General features: G+C 42.3%; 1 protein-coding gene across 1 annotated transcript in view; it reads left to right on the top strand.

Annotated features, from left to right (window-relative positions):
* Positions 1 to 14,490, top strand: part of CENPE (centromere protein E) — an 89,688-nt gene that overhangs the window by 15,600 nt on the left and 59,598 nt on the right. The window contains exons 6-12 of the mRNA XM_034772563.1: positions 356 to 437; positions 624 to 691; positions 773 to 841; positions 2,408 to 2,459; positions 4,395 to 4,482; positions 4,762 to 4,888; positions 7,012 to 7,131. Coding sequence (XP_034628454.1) covers positions 356 to 437; positions 624 to 691; positions 773 to 841; positions 2,408 to 2,459; positions 4,395 to 4,482; positions 4,762 to 4,888; positions 7,012 to 7,131 — 606 coding nt within the window. The remainder of the gene's footprint in view (positions 1 to 355; positions 438 to 623; positions 692 to 772; positions 842 to 2,407; positions 2,460 to 4,394; positions 4,483 to 4,761; positions 4,889 to 7,011; positions 7,132 to 14,490) is intronic.

Here is a 14,490-nt window from a genome sequence, read left to right as displayed (position 1 = left end):
TTTTATTTCTCAAACCTCTAAAAAGTACCCATTCCCTTGAAAGATCTAAAATCCAGAGGACCTTTCCCTGACAAATCATATACATTTTAAAAATAAATCATATTTTTGGATCTCAAATGTTTGACATTGTCTCCTTAAAATTACAGTTGAAATATATCAGCATAAAAATTTGCACTGGCAGTGTTCTGACTTTATTCCCTGTGTGTTTGGCAGACAAATTTGTCTTTCTTCAGACTGCTGTGTGGCTTTCATTAATAAATTCAACTGAAACCAGTGCATAATACAGTACACACATCTATTTCTCATTTATTTTAGAGTTGGGTGAAATTTGTCTTTAATTCTGTTTCTCTTGCAGAGAAACATCTACGTGGAAGATCTGATCGAAGAGGTGGTTGTTAATCCAGAGCAAGTCATGGAATGGCTCAGGAAAGGAGAAAGTAGGATGATTAGCCTCTCCATTGTTGATGCAATTTTAAAACATATGACCGCTCTCCTAAATTTAATAAAACTAGAATCTCATAAAAGCTATTATTTTAGTTTCTCAGTTAGGCTACTTTTGCTTACAATCTTAATACTGTCTGGAGCATATGGGATTTTGGATAACAAATACTTTATTTTGACAGAAAAACGACACTATGGAGAAACAAAAATGAATGAACACAGCAGCCGTTCTCACACCATTTTCAGAATGGTGGGTGTCTGTATAGTAATTTTTTTGTTATTTATTAACTGAAAAGATGTGCAATAATCTTATGAGGCTTTCTTCTTTTAGATTATAGAAAGTAGGGAAAATGACCCTGCCAACACAAACTGTGATGGAGCAGTAATGGTATCTCATCTGGTAAGTTATGTTTGAAAAAGGTTGTCCGGTACTAGGTAGGCATTAATGTGGAAACTTACAATTTTAAAAAGAGCTAAAATATTGGACACTACTAAAATGAAATCCTAAAATCAGAGATTCTCTCCCATCATATTGAGAATGAAATGCTCTGAATGGAAAAAGTTGTGTGAAGGAGAAATATTGAACTGTTTTAAGACTATATAACAATATATATGTAAAAGTCTACTAGATATTGTGCAGAGGCTGTGATGCAAAGTATCCCCGAAGGTAGTTTACCCACTGCTTGGGATTTCCTTAGGGGGAGGGGAAAAACCCCTAAGGGGCTTAGAACTCCTACATAACCCCTTCTGGCTGCAGGGACAGAAAGGGGTATGACATGGGGGGGGAAAGGGGAAATCTGGTTGAACACCACAGTTGCCATAATTCTTAAGAACCTCTGTCAGTTGGTGCAAGATAGAGCAGCTTTCAGGAGCCAGGTGGCCTCAGGACTAGAGGAACATAATGGTGGCTTGCGGCCATTCTTGCTGACAGATTCAGTAGCTGCTGGCTGTGATCCCTTTTCCTCTTCGTTTGATGGATTGATATTAGCAGTATGGCAGGGATTCAAAGGAGGGAATCAATGTTTGGTCTATAGGTCTGTATTTGGGACTCTGAGAACTAGATTTTGTGCGCAATTCCTATTTGAATCCTCTCTGACATCTTGACAAACTACTGCCTACTCTCTACTTTCTGGTGAACTGGTTAACAGGGAGGTAATCACTAGTCATTTCTAATTTCTCCAGTATCAAACTTCTTTGACTATTTGCATCTTGATCAGACTAATCTTATCAGTAGTGGGCTATCTTCTTTCAAAGCACTGGGTCTGTCAGCATGATTATTGGTGGCTGGGTTGTACTCTCTGGAGTTCGGTCAAGTATATCCTCAGTTTTTGAGCTCTCCTGAAAGCAGAGGCTTATAAAGGTGATGGCTGGTTGCTAGGCATCAACCAAATCACTATCAAATGATACTGCAAGCTCATAATCCCTATTACCTACCAGTTGCACCACATACAGGTATAAGGGATTATGAGAAAATATTGGTATTTTGGTACTTGACTTTTTCCATTGACCTCTTAGATTGGATGGGGGGGAACAGTTGGTGTAGGCTCAATTAGGATGAGGATGATGGTAATCTTTATTTATTAATGGAAACTGAGGACCTGGCAGATTGTTTATGCACTTCTGTTATTCAGGGTGAAGAGAAGGAGATGACTGCTTGTGAGACAAACTTCTGTTTAATGGGAATTTATATGTATATTGAAGAGTACATACTTTAAAAATTGCAATGCAAGTTTACTAATAGTGATTGCAATATTGGTAATGGAGTGTACATTGATATTTTAAAGCCATTTTTGCCATGCAACTTAGAAAAATACTGGCCTCACTGTGTAGTTGGTATATTACTATAGAAATGTCAAAGGCTTAACTGAACTTGGATTGAAATTCTTAGCATAGATTTTGCGTTAACAGCATTTTAAACTGACTTACCTGCAAACTGTGCCTCATGAAATCTTTAATGAATTTGCAGAACTTGGTAGATCTGGCAGGCAGTGAAAGAGCTAGCCAAACAGGATCAGAAGGTAGGTACAGGGGTGGCATGTCTCTATAATTTTTGGTGGTGCCCAGAATGGATCGAAGTCCTCTCCCTCCTCCCTAACCCCTATACACACCTGCCTAAGCCTCTCTGAGAGAGTTTGGGTGTGGGAGGGGATTTGGGGTGCAGGCTCTGGGAGGAAGTTTGGATGCGGGTTCTGGGATGGAGTTTGGGTGCTGAGTGCAGCTCTGGGCTGGAGATGCAGGAGCAGGGTGCAGACTCTGGGAGGGAGTTTGGCCGCCGGGGGGCCGGCCCGCCGATGGCCGCCGGGGGGCCGGGCCGCCAGGGGCCTGTTGTGATGTTTGTGCCATGTGCTTCCTCCCTCCGCATGTGCAGCAACCACCTCAGCCTGTTTGGCGCCACTCCCTTGTAGTTGGCAGCAAGCGGCGAGGGAGCACAGTGCAGAGTTGCAGGGGGCAGCTGCCTGTTGCCCAGGGCAGGCAGGGACACTCCAGCGGAGGTGTGCAGGGGGTGGCAGGCGGGGTCCGGCTTTGTTCCAGGGGAGACGCACGAAGGCGGCAGGTGGGACCAGGGGAGAGACCCGGCCCCGAACATTGGTGCAACTGGGTCCTGAATTCGATTGGGTCCGGGCACTCCGAGCTTATATAACTCACCACCCCTGAGTAGATAACTACTACTAAATCTGTAATGGAGTTTGCTTTTGTGCCCATCTCCCTAGTATTTAGATGCTTGCTAACATTCTAACAATTGAGCGGTATTATACCATAGAAGAAATTATCTGTCTACCAAGTGCTGGGTTCTAAATTTACATAGATCCATTCAGGAAAAAAAAGCCAAGCGCGTTCTAGACTATTCAGTGTGAAACTCTGCTCACTATGAAGTTGCAATTAAACTAAAATCTTTATAAAGCTTAAGAATGGTATAAAGACTATTCTAATTGTTACAGTGCTATAATTAACATAATAGTACTCCTTTCCCTGGAATGTTTGATGCAATCCTAGTTGGACAGTTGAATGTAAGGCCTGGTCCACACTAACCCCCCACTTCGAACTAAGGTACACAACTTCAGCTACGTTATTAACGTAGCTGAAGTCAAAGTACCTTAGTTCGAACTTACCACGGGTCCAGATGCGGCTGGCAGGCTCCCCCATCGATGCCGCGTACTCCTCTCGCCGAGCTGGAGTACCGGCGTCGATGGCGAATACTTCCGGGATCAATTTATCGCGTCTAGACAAGACACAATAAATCGATCCCAGATCGATTGCTTACCTCTGGGTCCAGCGGTAAAGTATAGACCTACCCTCAGAGAAATAGAAGGATTCAGAGGAGCAAATAGATTGGGTTTAATTAGTTTAGAGTGGAGATGTGATAAAGGCTTACAAAATAATGAATGGTATAGACAAGGTAAACAGTGCCCCTCTCACAATTCAAGAACAAGGGGTTATTCAAAGAAATTAAAAGGCAAACCAATTTAAAATGTAATACTTCTTTTGTTTTTACGTAACATATAACTAACCTGTGGGATTTATCACTACAACCAAAAGCTCACTGAGATTATGCATAATGAGAGTATTCACAGTTTGATTAGGCAGGATTCAAATTTTAGCATGGATACAAACCTTAAGGGCATCAGCCAACCACTGACTAGGGTCACAAAGAAATGTTTCCTCCTATGAGAAGCTCATTCCTTAATTGTCCACTCAGGCAGTAGGGTGGGGTGTGGTAGGTTAGTTGGCTGCTTGTGGGTATTTTTGTTGTTTAATTGCGGGGGGGGGGGGGGGTGTATATACACTGCTGTCAGAGAGAATACTGAACTAAATGGACAACTAGTCTGATCTGTTGTTGCAATTCCTAGGTACCTAAGACTGCTTAACCTTCTCTGAACAGTTACTTTGACTATTATATAGGATAAAAGTGGACTTTTGTGAATAAAAGCAAAGTGTTTCTATGTAATATCTAGGTGTTCGACTCAAAGAAGGATGTAACATAAACCGGAGTCTGTTCATCTTGGGTCAAGTAATCAAGAAACTCTGTGATGACCCATCTGGGTAAGCATTTGTAGTATCTCTTCTGGAAATGAGTAGATGTAACTCTCTACACAGTTGATTAGTTAGCAAGCCTTGAAATCCATTCGCATTCTTAATGTTGATTTGTCCTTATTTCCTTGCATCAGACATGTATAACTTGAAGAGAACTGCCATTTCATACAAGATGTTGTTAGGTCAATCTGTTACCTTTTGCAACTAATATCATTATATTCACCAGTACAAGAACACTAATCTTTGCTTCATGGTTTGTTTGGTGTTTTCTCTTCCCCTCCACAACAGTTTCATAAATTATAGAGACAGCAAGTTGACACGAATTCTCCAAAACTCCTTGGGAGGAAATGCGAAGACAGTTATAATTTGCACAATTACACCAGTTTCGTTTGATGAAACTCTTAGCACCCTTCAGGTAAAATTATTCTGTTCCTTTATTTTTTCCAAGTGTTAATATGTTTTAGTTAACTAGGTCAGAAACACAAGTTTCTCAGCTTCCATACTTTAACAAAATTGATTGCTTGATCTTTCTTGAGGCCTCCTGTGGACTTGAGAGCCATTGAAGTGCATTGTTTGATACTTTGAGCCTTTACCCAGGCACCTTCTGACATATGTTGTATGGACTTTGCTTCTTTTGACAGGCATATTTTTCATTTCTCCTTGTTTCCTCCATCTGCATAATCTATACAGTCTCCACTTTCTCATAAATTCCCCTTTTCAGAGACTTCATTGGTACTGGCATGCAGTTATAATTTTATGTGTATAATCACACATTATACACACAAACTATGCTACCAAACATTATTAAGATTGCAAAGCCAAACAGTCAAGAGTTAGGAAATGCCAGTTTTAAGGTTGCCTGTAATTTCCCCCCACTCCCCCACCCCCATTTGTATAGATCTATCGTATGGTGACAGATCCCATTCCTAGAAAGGTCATGTGACGTAAAGCCGCAGGCAGACAAGGGATCAGGCCCAATATATGAAATCTAATCAACAATTAAAAAAGAAAAAGAAAAAAGCTGACAACTTCAAATTGTTGGTGTCCCTTTGAACATTGCTATTGAAATAATTTCCACTTCTGGTTTTTTGGGGGGGTTAAGTTTAGTCTTCCCCCCTTTCATGCCTTCTGATTTTTTCCAAAATTAAGATACACTTGAAAGTTGGGACTACAGAGCAGCAGAAAATAAGTACATAGTTCTGTAGTGAGATAGGAAAACCCAAACTCAACCAAATGTGAACTTCTTGCTGTGCATGTACAGTAACTCCTCACTTAACGTTGTAGTTATGTTCCTGAAAAATGCGACTTTAAGTGAAACGATGTTAAGCGAATTCAATTTCACCATAAGAATTAATGTAAATGGGGGTGGGAGGGTTAGGTTCCAGGGAATATTTTTTTTTTTTTTTTTTTTTTTTTTGGCCATACAGTACAATACTATAGTTGGGAGGTGCCCCCACCTTACCCCACACAGGCACAGCCAACTGGCACTGGAGACAATGAGACAGGCAAGGAGGCTGAAGGTGCTGTAGGCTAGGAGAAGCACATTGCGCAACAGCTTCCCCTACTCTGCAAGCACCAGGGGCAGGGGGCTCAACCCTCGGCCCTCCCACTCCACCCCTTCCCCCAAGCCCCTACCCTTAACCTGCCTCCTTCTTCCCCCCCATTTCCCCCTTTACTCCGCATGCCGTGTCCTCGCTCCTCCTCCCTCCCTCCCTCCCCTATCTCCTGCCCGCGGCATTCAGGAAGCAGGAGGGAGGGGGGTGTAGGGAAGCTGATATCTGGGCTACCAGCTGTGGACAAAGCAGGCAGCCAAATGACATTATAGCGAAGCATTGCACAACTTTAAATGAAGCATGTTCTGTAATTGAGCAGGGACATAAGATCAAAACACTGTTAAGTGACAGGACATTAAGTGGGGAGTTATTGTACAAAAGATAATCTAAGATAGCTGAATTTAACGAGCAACTGCTTCAGGATTCATGATATGTGAAGTTCAAACTTAAGGTCAGGCACTCTGAACTATGTGCAAAATGTTTTGGCTTTTTTTTTTTTAATTTATTTTTAATTGGAAAAGTGCTTTAGGTCTGAACCTACACCCTTACTTGAATGAGTTGTCCCAGTGAAGTTAATAGAACTACTCCATTTTTACTAATCTGTAGGGTTGGGTTTGTTGTATTTCTTATGCTCTCCAACATCAAATTTGGCTGGATAACCTCTTTGTTTCATCTTTGAGCTGATACCAGCAATGGAAGCTTTCAGCCCCGCTCCTTCCTTCCCACACATCCATCTCCCCCGCCCCCCCCCCTCCGGAAAAAAAAAAAAGAACAACTTATGAGTAAGTGAAAATAACAAGGTGTAATGTTCAATTGCAGCCTTAACTAATTTGGTGCTTGTTACTCAAATAGTAAATATTCATTTTACCTTCTAGTCATCCTGTTATGACTTTTCACTCTGATAGAGAACTATAAAGATTTATTTACTTATTCTGTAACTTCTGCTAATGGGAAGCTTCACTGTCTTGTATGGTCATTTTTCCAGTTTGCCAATACAGCCAAAAGAATGAGGAATACTCCAAAAGTCAACGAAGTCCTGGATGATGATGCCCTCCTGAAACGATATCGCAAGGAAATAGTGGACTTGAAAAGGCAGTTGGAAGAAGTATGTCAGAACATATTAAGCTAATCATATAGCATTTAATATAGGAAGGCCAAAAAATGCCAAATAAAAGGCAACTAAACTTGAAGATAAACTGCACTTGCTTTTAAAATACTTTGGACCATATCTCACTTCTCAACTTCACACACTTCAGCTTGTTGTGCAAAGTGGTATAACAAAACAGCTCATGGTAGCTATGGGTATGTCATTACTTCCATAGATCCATATGTGAAACTTCACAGATTCAGTGCAATTAACCTAACTATATCCCATGTGCCCATAGGTGTAGGGATAGATGCATGCAGACCCCACTTCTAGGTTCTGTGTTTTTCTCATTTAGCTACCACACTTCTAGAGGCAATCAAAGGATTTTCATCCTTTTGCAACATTTGAAGAATCACTAACCTAGAATTTCGTAACCTATTATAAAAACTCCCAAGATTACTGTAACTGAGATTAGAAATTTTCCTGTGTTTTCAGTGTATGTCATGTATAGTCAGGAGACATGGAAGCAAGTGTGCCGGGGGTTGGGGTGCGGCAGCAGCAGCATGAATGCCTGAAAATTTTCAAATAATAATGACAGGTTTCAGAGTAACAACAAACCCCGAGGCCAACTCTGTCCACATATCTATTCAAGTGACATCATCATAGGACCTAATCACATCAGCCATACCATCAGGGGCTCGTTCACCTGCACATCTACCAATGTGATATATGCCATCATGTGCCAGCAATGCCCCTCTGCCATGTACATTGGCCAAACCGGACAGTCTCTACGCAAAAGAATTAATGGACACAAATCTGACATCAGGAATCAAAATACTCAAAAACCAGTGGGAGAACACTTTAACCTGTCTGGTCATTCAGTGACAGACCTGCGGGTGGCTATATTACAACAGAAAAACTTCAAAAACAGACTCCAACGAGAGACTGCAGAGCTAGAATTGATATGCAAACTAGACACAATCAACTCCGGTTTGAATAAGGACTGGGAATGGCTGAGCCATTACAAACATTGACTCTATCTCCCCTTGTAAGTACTCTCCCACCTATTATCAAACTGTCTGTACTGGCCTAGCTTGATTATCACTTCAAATGTTTTTTTCTCTTAATTAATTGGCCTCAAATAATATCACTTTTCATACTCAGCAAATCCACTAATGCAATCCCATAATCTCTGGCTGATGGATTTCCTGATATGAGAAGGCAGAATAGACATTCCCTTGACAAATTGAGATTACAGCAAACTTTCTTCAAGCGGCTTTGCTGTACAGCAGAAACACTAAGGGTACATCTACACTACAGGAGGGAGTCTATTTAAGATACGCAAATTCAGCTACGTGAATAGCGTAGCTGAATTGGACATATCGCAGCCGATTTACCCCGTTGTGAGGACGGTGGCAAAATCGACTTCTGCGGCTTTCTGTCGGCGGCGCTTACTACCACCTCCGCTGGTGGAGTAAGAGCGCCGATTCAGGGATCGATTGTCGTGTCCCAATGGGACGCGATAAATCGATCCCCGAGAGGTCGATTTCTACCCGCCGATTCAGGCGGGTAGTATAGACCTAGCCTAAGAGTAATCAGACAATTCCCATTCTGTTTTGTACACATAATACAAGACATGAGGACTGTAAGACCACACTTTTATAGGAAAACTCAGATATAATTGTAGTACCTAAAACTGTTTATAATGACTATATTTCAAGTTGATAGTGTCACTCTTAAGGATTCAGATCTTATCAGAAGGCCTTGTTCCAGTCTTCTACCCTGAAAAGCCATATAGAATGGAAGTTTACTCTCAGATCCTGAACATGCCTTGAGAGGTTGAGAAAGAGCACAATAATTAACTCCACCCTGGTACTTCCTTTTTAAAATAAAGACTCTACTTCTTTGCATAGCTATCTTAAAGAAAATCATTAGTTATTTTAAGATCCAAAATGTAAATCAAAGCATTAAAAACTATACATGGAATAACAACAACATGCTATGTCTCAAAGCCTATAAAATCTATGCAGAATTTTTAGGGGAAAACAGAAGCTTGTGGTCATGCAGGAAACTTCCTACCTAGATCTACCTAAGTCATCTGTTTTAAGAGACCCAAATTTTAAATCTCTACCCATAGACCTGTAAAAGCGTACAAACGTCTTGCCCTCTCTCTGCTGAGATGGTCAATTACTTTTTATTCTAAAGTTTGAGGAAACAGTCCTATTTTTCTGCATGGCTGTGGTATTTAGAGCAGTCATGGTATTGCCATGACACTAGTTCTCGGAGAAGAATTCTCCTGAAATGCCACTTGAAACTGTACACGCTTATTTTTATCGAGCTGGAGTGATCTGGAACGTCTCTCTGGATATCTGATGTTTTAATCATGAGTATGTCTTTTGGAAACATCTAGTTTAAAGTCTTGTATTTAGTGTAGTGTCATGTCTAGAATTTGGGGGAATTTGTTTCTTCTTCGAGTGCTGTCCCTGTGGGTGCTCCACTTTAATCGCGATTAATCGTGCAATTAAAAAAATTAATCTCACTGTTTAATACTAGAATACCATTTCTTTAAATATTTTTGGATGTGTTCTACATTTTCAAATATATTGATTTCAATTACAACACAGAATATAAAGTGTTCAATGCTCACTTTATATTTGTTTGATTACAAGTATTTGCATTGTAAAAAAAAAAAAAAGAAAGTCTTTCACCTAATACAAGTACTGTACTGCAATCTCTTTATCATGAAAGTTTAATTTACAAATGTAGAATTAAGTACAAAAAACCTGCATTCAAAAATAAAACAATGTAAAATTTTAGAGCCTACAAGTCCACTCTGTCCTACTTCTTGTTCAGGCAAATGCTCAGACAAAAAATTTGTTTACATTTGCAGGAGATAATGTTGCCTGCTTCTTGTTTACAATGTCACCTGAAAGTGAGAACAGGCATTCTCATGGCACTGTTGTAGCCAGCGTTGCAAGATATTTATGTGCCAGATGTGTTAAAGCATTAAAGCATACAAATGTTTAGCATATCTGGCCCTTAAATACCTTGCAATGCCAGCTACAAAAGTCCATGCAAATGCTTGTCACCAAAACGTGAGAACATTGTAAACAAGAAGCAGTCAGCATTATCTCCTGCAAATGTAAACGAAGTTGTTTATCTGAGTGATTGGCTGAAGAAGAAGTAGGACTGTGTGGACTTGTGGGCACTGAAGTTTTACATAGTTTTGCTTTTGAGTGCAGTTATGTAACAAACAAAATCTACATTTGTAAGTTGCACTTTAATGACAGAGATTCCACTACAATACTTTTATGAGGTGAACTGAAAAATACTACTTATTTTGTTTATCATTTTTACAGTGCAAATATTTGTAATAAAAAATACACATTGATTTCAATTACAACACAGAATACAGTATATATGAAATGTAGAAAAACATCCAAAATATTTAAATTTCAATTAGTATTGTTAAACAGTGTGATTAAAACTGCGATTAATAGCTATTAATTTTTCTGAGTTAATCGCATGAGTTAACTGCGATTAATCAACAGCCCTAGTTTAAATAGCTAGTTATAGTTAGCATTACTGTTAATTTTATTTAAAAAAATAATAATAATTTCTTTAGTTACCCTCCATCCTGGGGACGTTAACCGTTAAGATGCCTGGCTCCTCAAGCTTCACGCACTGCGGTTCCTGCCGCAAAGCAATGCCTGTTTTGGTGGGGCACTCATGCGTACAATGTCTGGGTGAGCTGCATATCCCCCAAAAATGCACCCACTGCAGCAATTTGAAAGCCAGAGCCCGATGTGATCAGGATCTCAGGCTAAAAATGATTTTGATGGAGAAATCCCTCCAACCTGAATCGGACACGCAGACTGCCTCTCCGGGTGCTCCTCCAACAGAAGAAGGAGATGTACCCTCCAAAAGACAGAGGAAGAGGGCTCAGACGTCTCTGCAGAGAGCACCACAAAAACAGCGGTGGTCTCCTGCTAGGTCACAACCCCCATTGCCAACATATGCTCAGGTGAGCACCTATAGCTCTCTGGGTACCTCCAGCACCGCCGAGGCCCAAGCGAAGGAGACCGTCAAGGCACAGACAAAGACATGCCTCCTCCACAGCACTGAGTTCACCCATAAGGGACTCTGCACCAAGTTTCTCCTCAGGCACCAGGCCTCCGCCCCCAGCACCGACAGCACAGGCAGCTCCGGTGGAGAAAACCAAGTCGGCACTGACCAAACATGCAACACAGTTGGCACCAGTGCTGGCATGGATGAGAGTGGACCCTGCAGCACCGAAGGTTCCGACATCAGCACCGACACAGTCTCTGCTGCACCAGAGAGACCTGATGATATTGTCGGCACCAACCTCCCCAATACTCGGTACCAAGGCTCCCCCGGGGCAATGGAGGAGATTTCAGCAGCTCTCATGAAATGACACTTGTCTAGTGAAGATGATGATGAGGTGCAGGAACAAGGCACTTTCTCACCAGACCATTCCTCACCAAAAGAATGCCAACCACCTTGGAGCCATACGGGGCCAAGATACCATTACAACCAGATGGCTCAACCATGGTGCACACCGCTGTGGATGTACGTACCAGTGGCCTTCCCCATGCAATGAGCACATTGGGAACCCTGGGCAACTTACCGGGGTCCACGCTCCAAGCCACCCATAGTTCATAGAGGCGAACTACGGTTCAACCCGGCATCTCCCACCCCACAGCCCATGGAGGCTCAGGAAGTTGGGGATGATATGGAAACAGGCACAGAACAGGAGACTACATCTCTTGCACACAATTCTTCCTCCTCCCTAGGTGAGGCAATTATGCCACCACTGCCTGCTTCGGTAGGCAATTTCAAACAGTTCCAGGAACTGTTTAAATGGGTTGCCCAAAGCCAGGACATCCCATTGGAGGAAGTGCAGACAAACCAGCACAAGCTGGTAAAATATTACAGCCGTCATCTGCCTCCAAGATCGCTCTCCCCATCAATGATGCCATCTTGGAATCAGTAGAGACAGTCTGGGAGACACTGGTCTCAATTCCGCCAACATGCAAAAGGTTGGATAAAAAGAATTGTGTCCCCGCAAAAGGTACAGACTTCCTCATTGCCCATCCGCCTCCCAACTTCTTGGTAGTTGATGCCACTAACCAATGCGGCAAGCAAACCCGGTTTAGATTGACACCACAGGCTCGACCTGTTCGGGTGCAAAGTTTATTCTAAAGGCACATTACAATTTAGAGTCGCCAACTATTCCGCCTTGTTGGCAAAATACGATTATGATAACTATGGGAAATGTAGCTTGTTCACAGCAGAGTTCCCCGAGGAGAAACAGTCACAATTTCAGGCCATTGTAAACGAGGGTCAACTAACTCATAGCCAAAACAGCCCTCCAAGCATCCCTAGACATTGTGGACACGGCAGCCAGTGCCACAGCCTTAGTGATCATGGTTGCAGGCCTCTGGCATCCCTAGAGAACTACAAACGAAAGTAGAAGACCTACCTTTTGATCGAGAAAAGCTGTTCTTGAATAAAATTGATGAGGTGCTCCACTCAGTGAAGAACTCTCAGGCCACTCTATGCACTCTGGGGATTTATACCCCACCTGCAAAGAGAAGAAGGTACCAACCTTATCAGAGACCCAGAGACTCCTCCAATAATCGACAGCAACAATGGCCTTACAATAATCAACGGCAGTGCTCACGGGGTCGGAGAGCACCTCAATCCCAAGCGCTAACTTCCCATTCGGCTCTTCCAAAACCACAATTGAAGTTTTGGTTGAGGGTTTGAACGACCTCCCTCACCAGGCAGCACCTATGCGCAATCCATTCCCATATTTTGGTCATCACCTTTGCTCATTCTGTCACATCTGGGCCTCAATAACATCGGGCCAATGGGTTTTAGAAATAATCCGTTCGGGATATACCATCCCGACCACCTACCCTACCCCCTTCTCCATTCCTCTTCCGGGACCCATCTCATGGCACCTGTTACGACAAGAAGTTGATCATCTTCTACAACGAGATGTCCTGGAACGAGTGCCTTCACAATACAAAGGGAAGGGATTTTACTCCCATTATTTCTTGACCCAGAAGAAGAATGGGGGAGGGAGACCTATCTTGGACCACAGAAAAATCAACAACTCAACACGTTCATATGCTCCCAAAAGTTCAAAATGGTCATACTCGCCACGATACTTCTAGCACTGCAACAGGGGGACTAGTTTTCAGCCCTCGACCTCAGCGATGCTTATTTCCATGTCACCATTCATCCTGCTCACAGAAAATACCAGTGATTCACAGTAGGACATGAACACTTCCAGTAGAGTACTACCGTTCGGCTTATCTACTGCTCTAAGAGTTTTTTTTCTCCAAAACCCTACCGGTAGTTGCGGCATATTTACACAAACAGGGAATAGTGATCTTCCCTTACCTGGATGATTGCCTTCTCAAAGGACCAACTCAACATGAAACAATGTACACAGTCAAAACCACTATCTCACTATTCAGGGATCTAGGGCTCCAAATAAATGAATGAAAATCCACTCTAATCCCAGTCCAACAACTGGACTTCATTGGGGCACACCTCGACGCCATAGAAACCAAAGCATCCCTGCTCCAGACCAGATTCACAACTCTGACAAACTTTATCTCAGAGGTCTGAGTCAGCCCTCAAATACCTGCTCATACTGTCCTGCAACTGCTGGAACACATGGCAGCCACAACATTTGTGGTCTGACGTGCAAGCCTACATATGCGCTACCTACAGGGCTGGTTAAGAACAATATACATACCCAGCAAGCACAGCCTACACAAACAACTTGCAGTACCACTCAGTGTCCTTGACTCTCTACACTGGTGGACAAGACCAGAAAATATTTGTATGGGCATCCTGTTCCAACAGGAACCTCCATCAATTGTGATCACCAGAAATGCCTAACTGATAGGATGGGGTGCCCATATGCATCAACACACGGTTCAAGGCAAATGGTCTCCTGTGGAGACTCAGTTACACATCAATCTACTAGAGCTACATGCAGTCCGCAATGCCTGCAGGCATTTCCAACCTCGTATAAAGAACTAATCCATTCACATTGACAGACAACGTTGCATGCATGTTTTACATCAACTGCCAAGGAGGCGCTTGTTGACACTCGCTATGCACCGAAGATATGGAACTGATGCATAGAACACAACATAATCATTTCGGCTTCCTACCTTCCTGGCTATTAGAATGTGACGGTGGACACGCTCAGCATGTACTTCTCCCGAGACAACGAATGAGAGATGAATGGGGGAATTTTTAAATCCATTTTCTGCTGGTGGGGCACTCCGCTCATTGACTTGTTTGCATCCTCAATGGACTGCAAATGTGCAA

This window comes from Trachemys scripta, chromosome 5, assembly GCF_013100865.1.
Source record: "Trachemys scripta elegans isolate TJP31775 chromosome 5, CAS_Tse_1.0, whole genome shotgun sequence".
NCBI lineage: Eukaryota > Metazoa > Chordata > Testudines > Emydidae > Trachemys > Trachemys scripta.
This window is presented reverse-complemented; position numbering and strand designations above follow the sequence as displayed.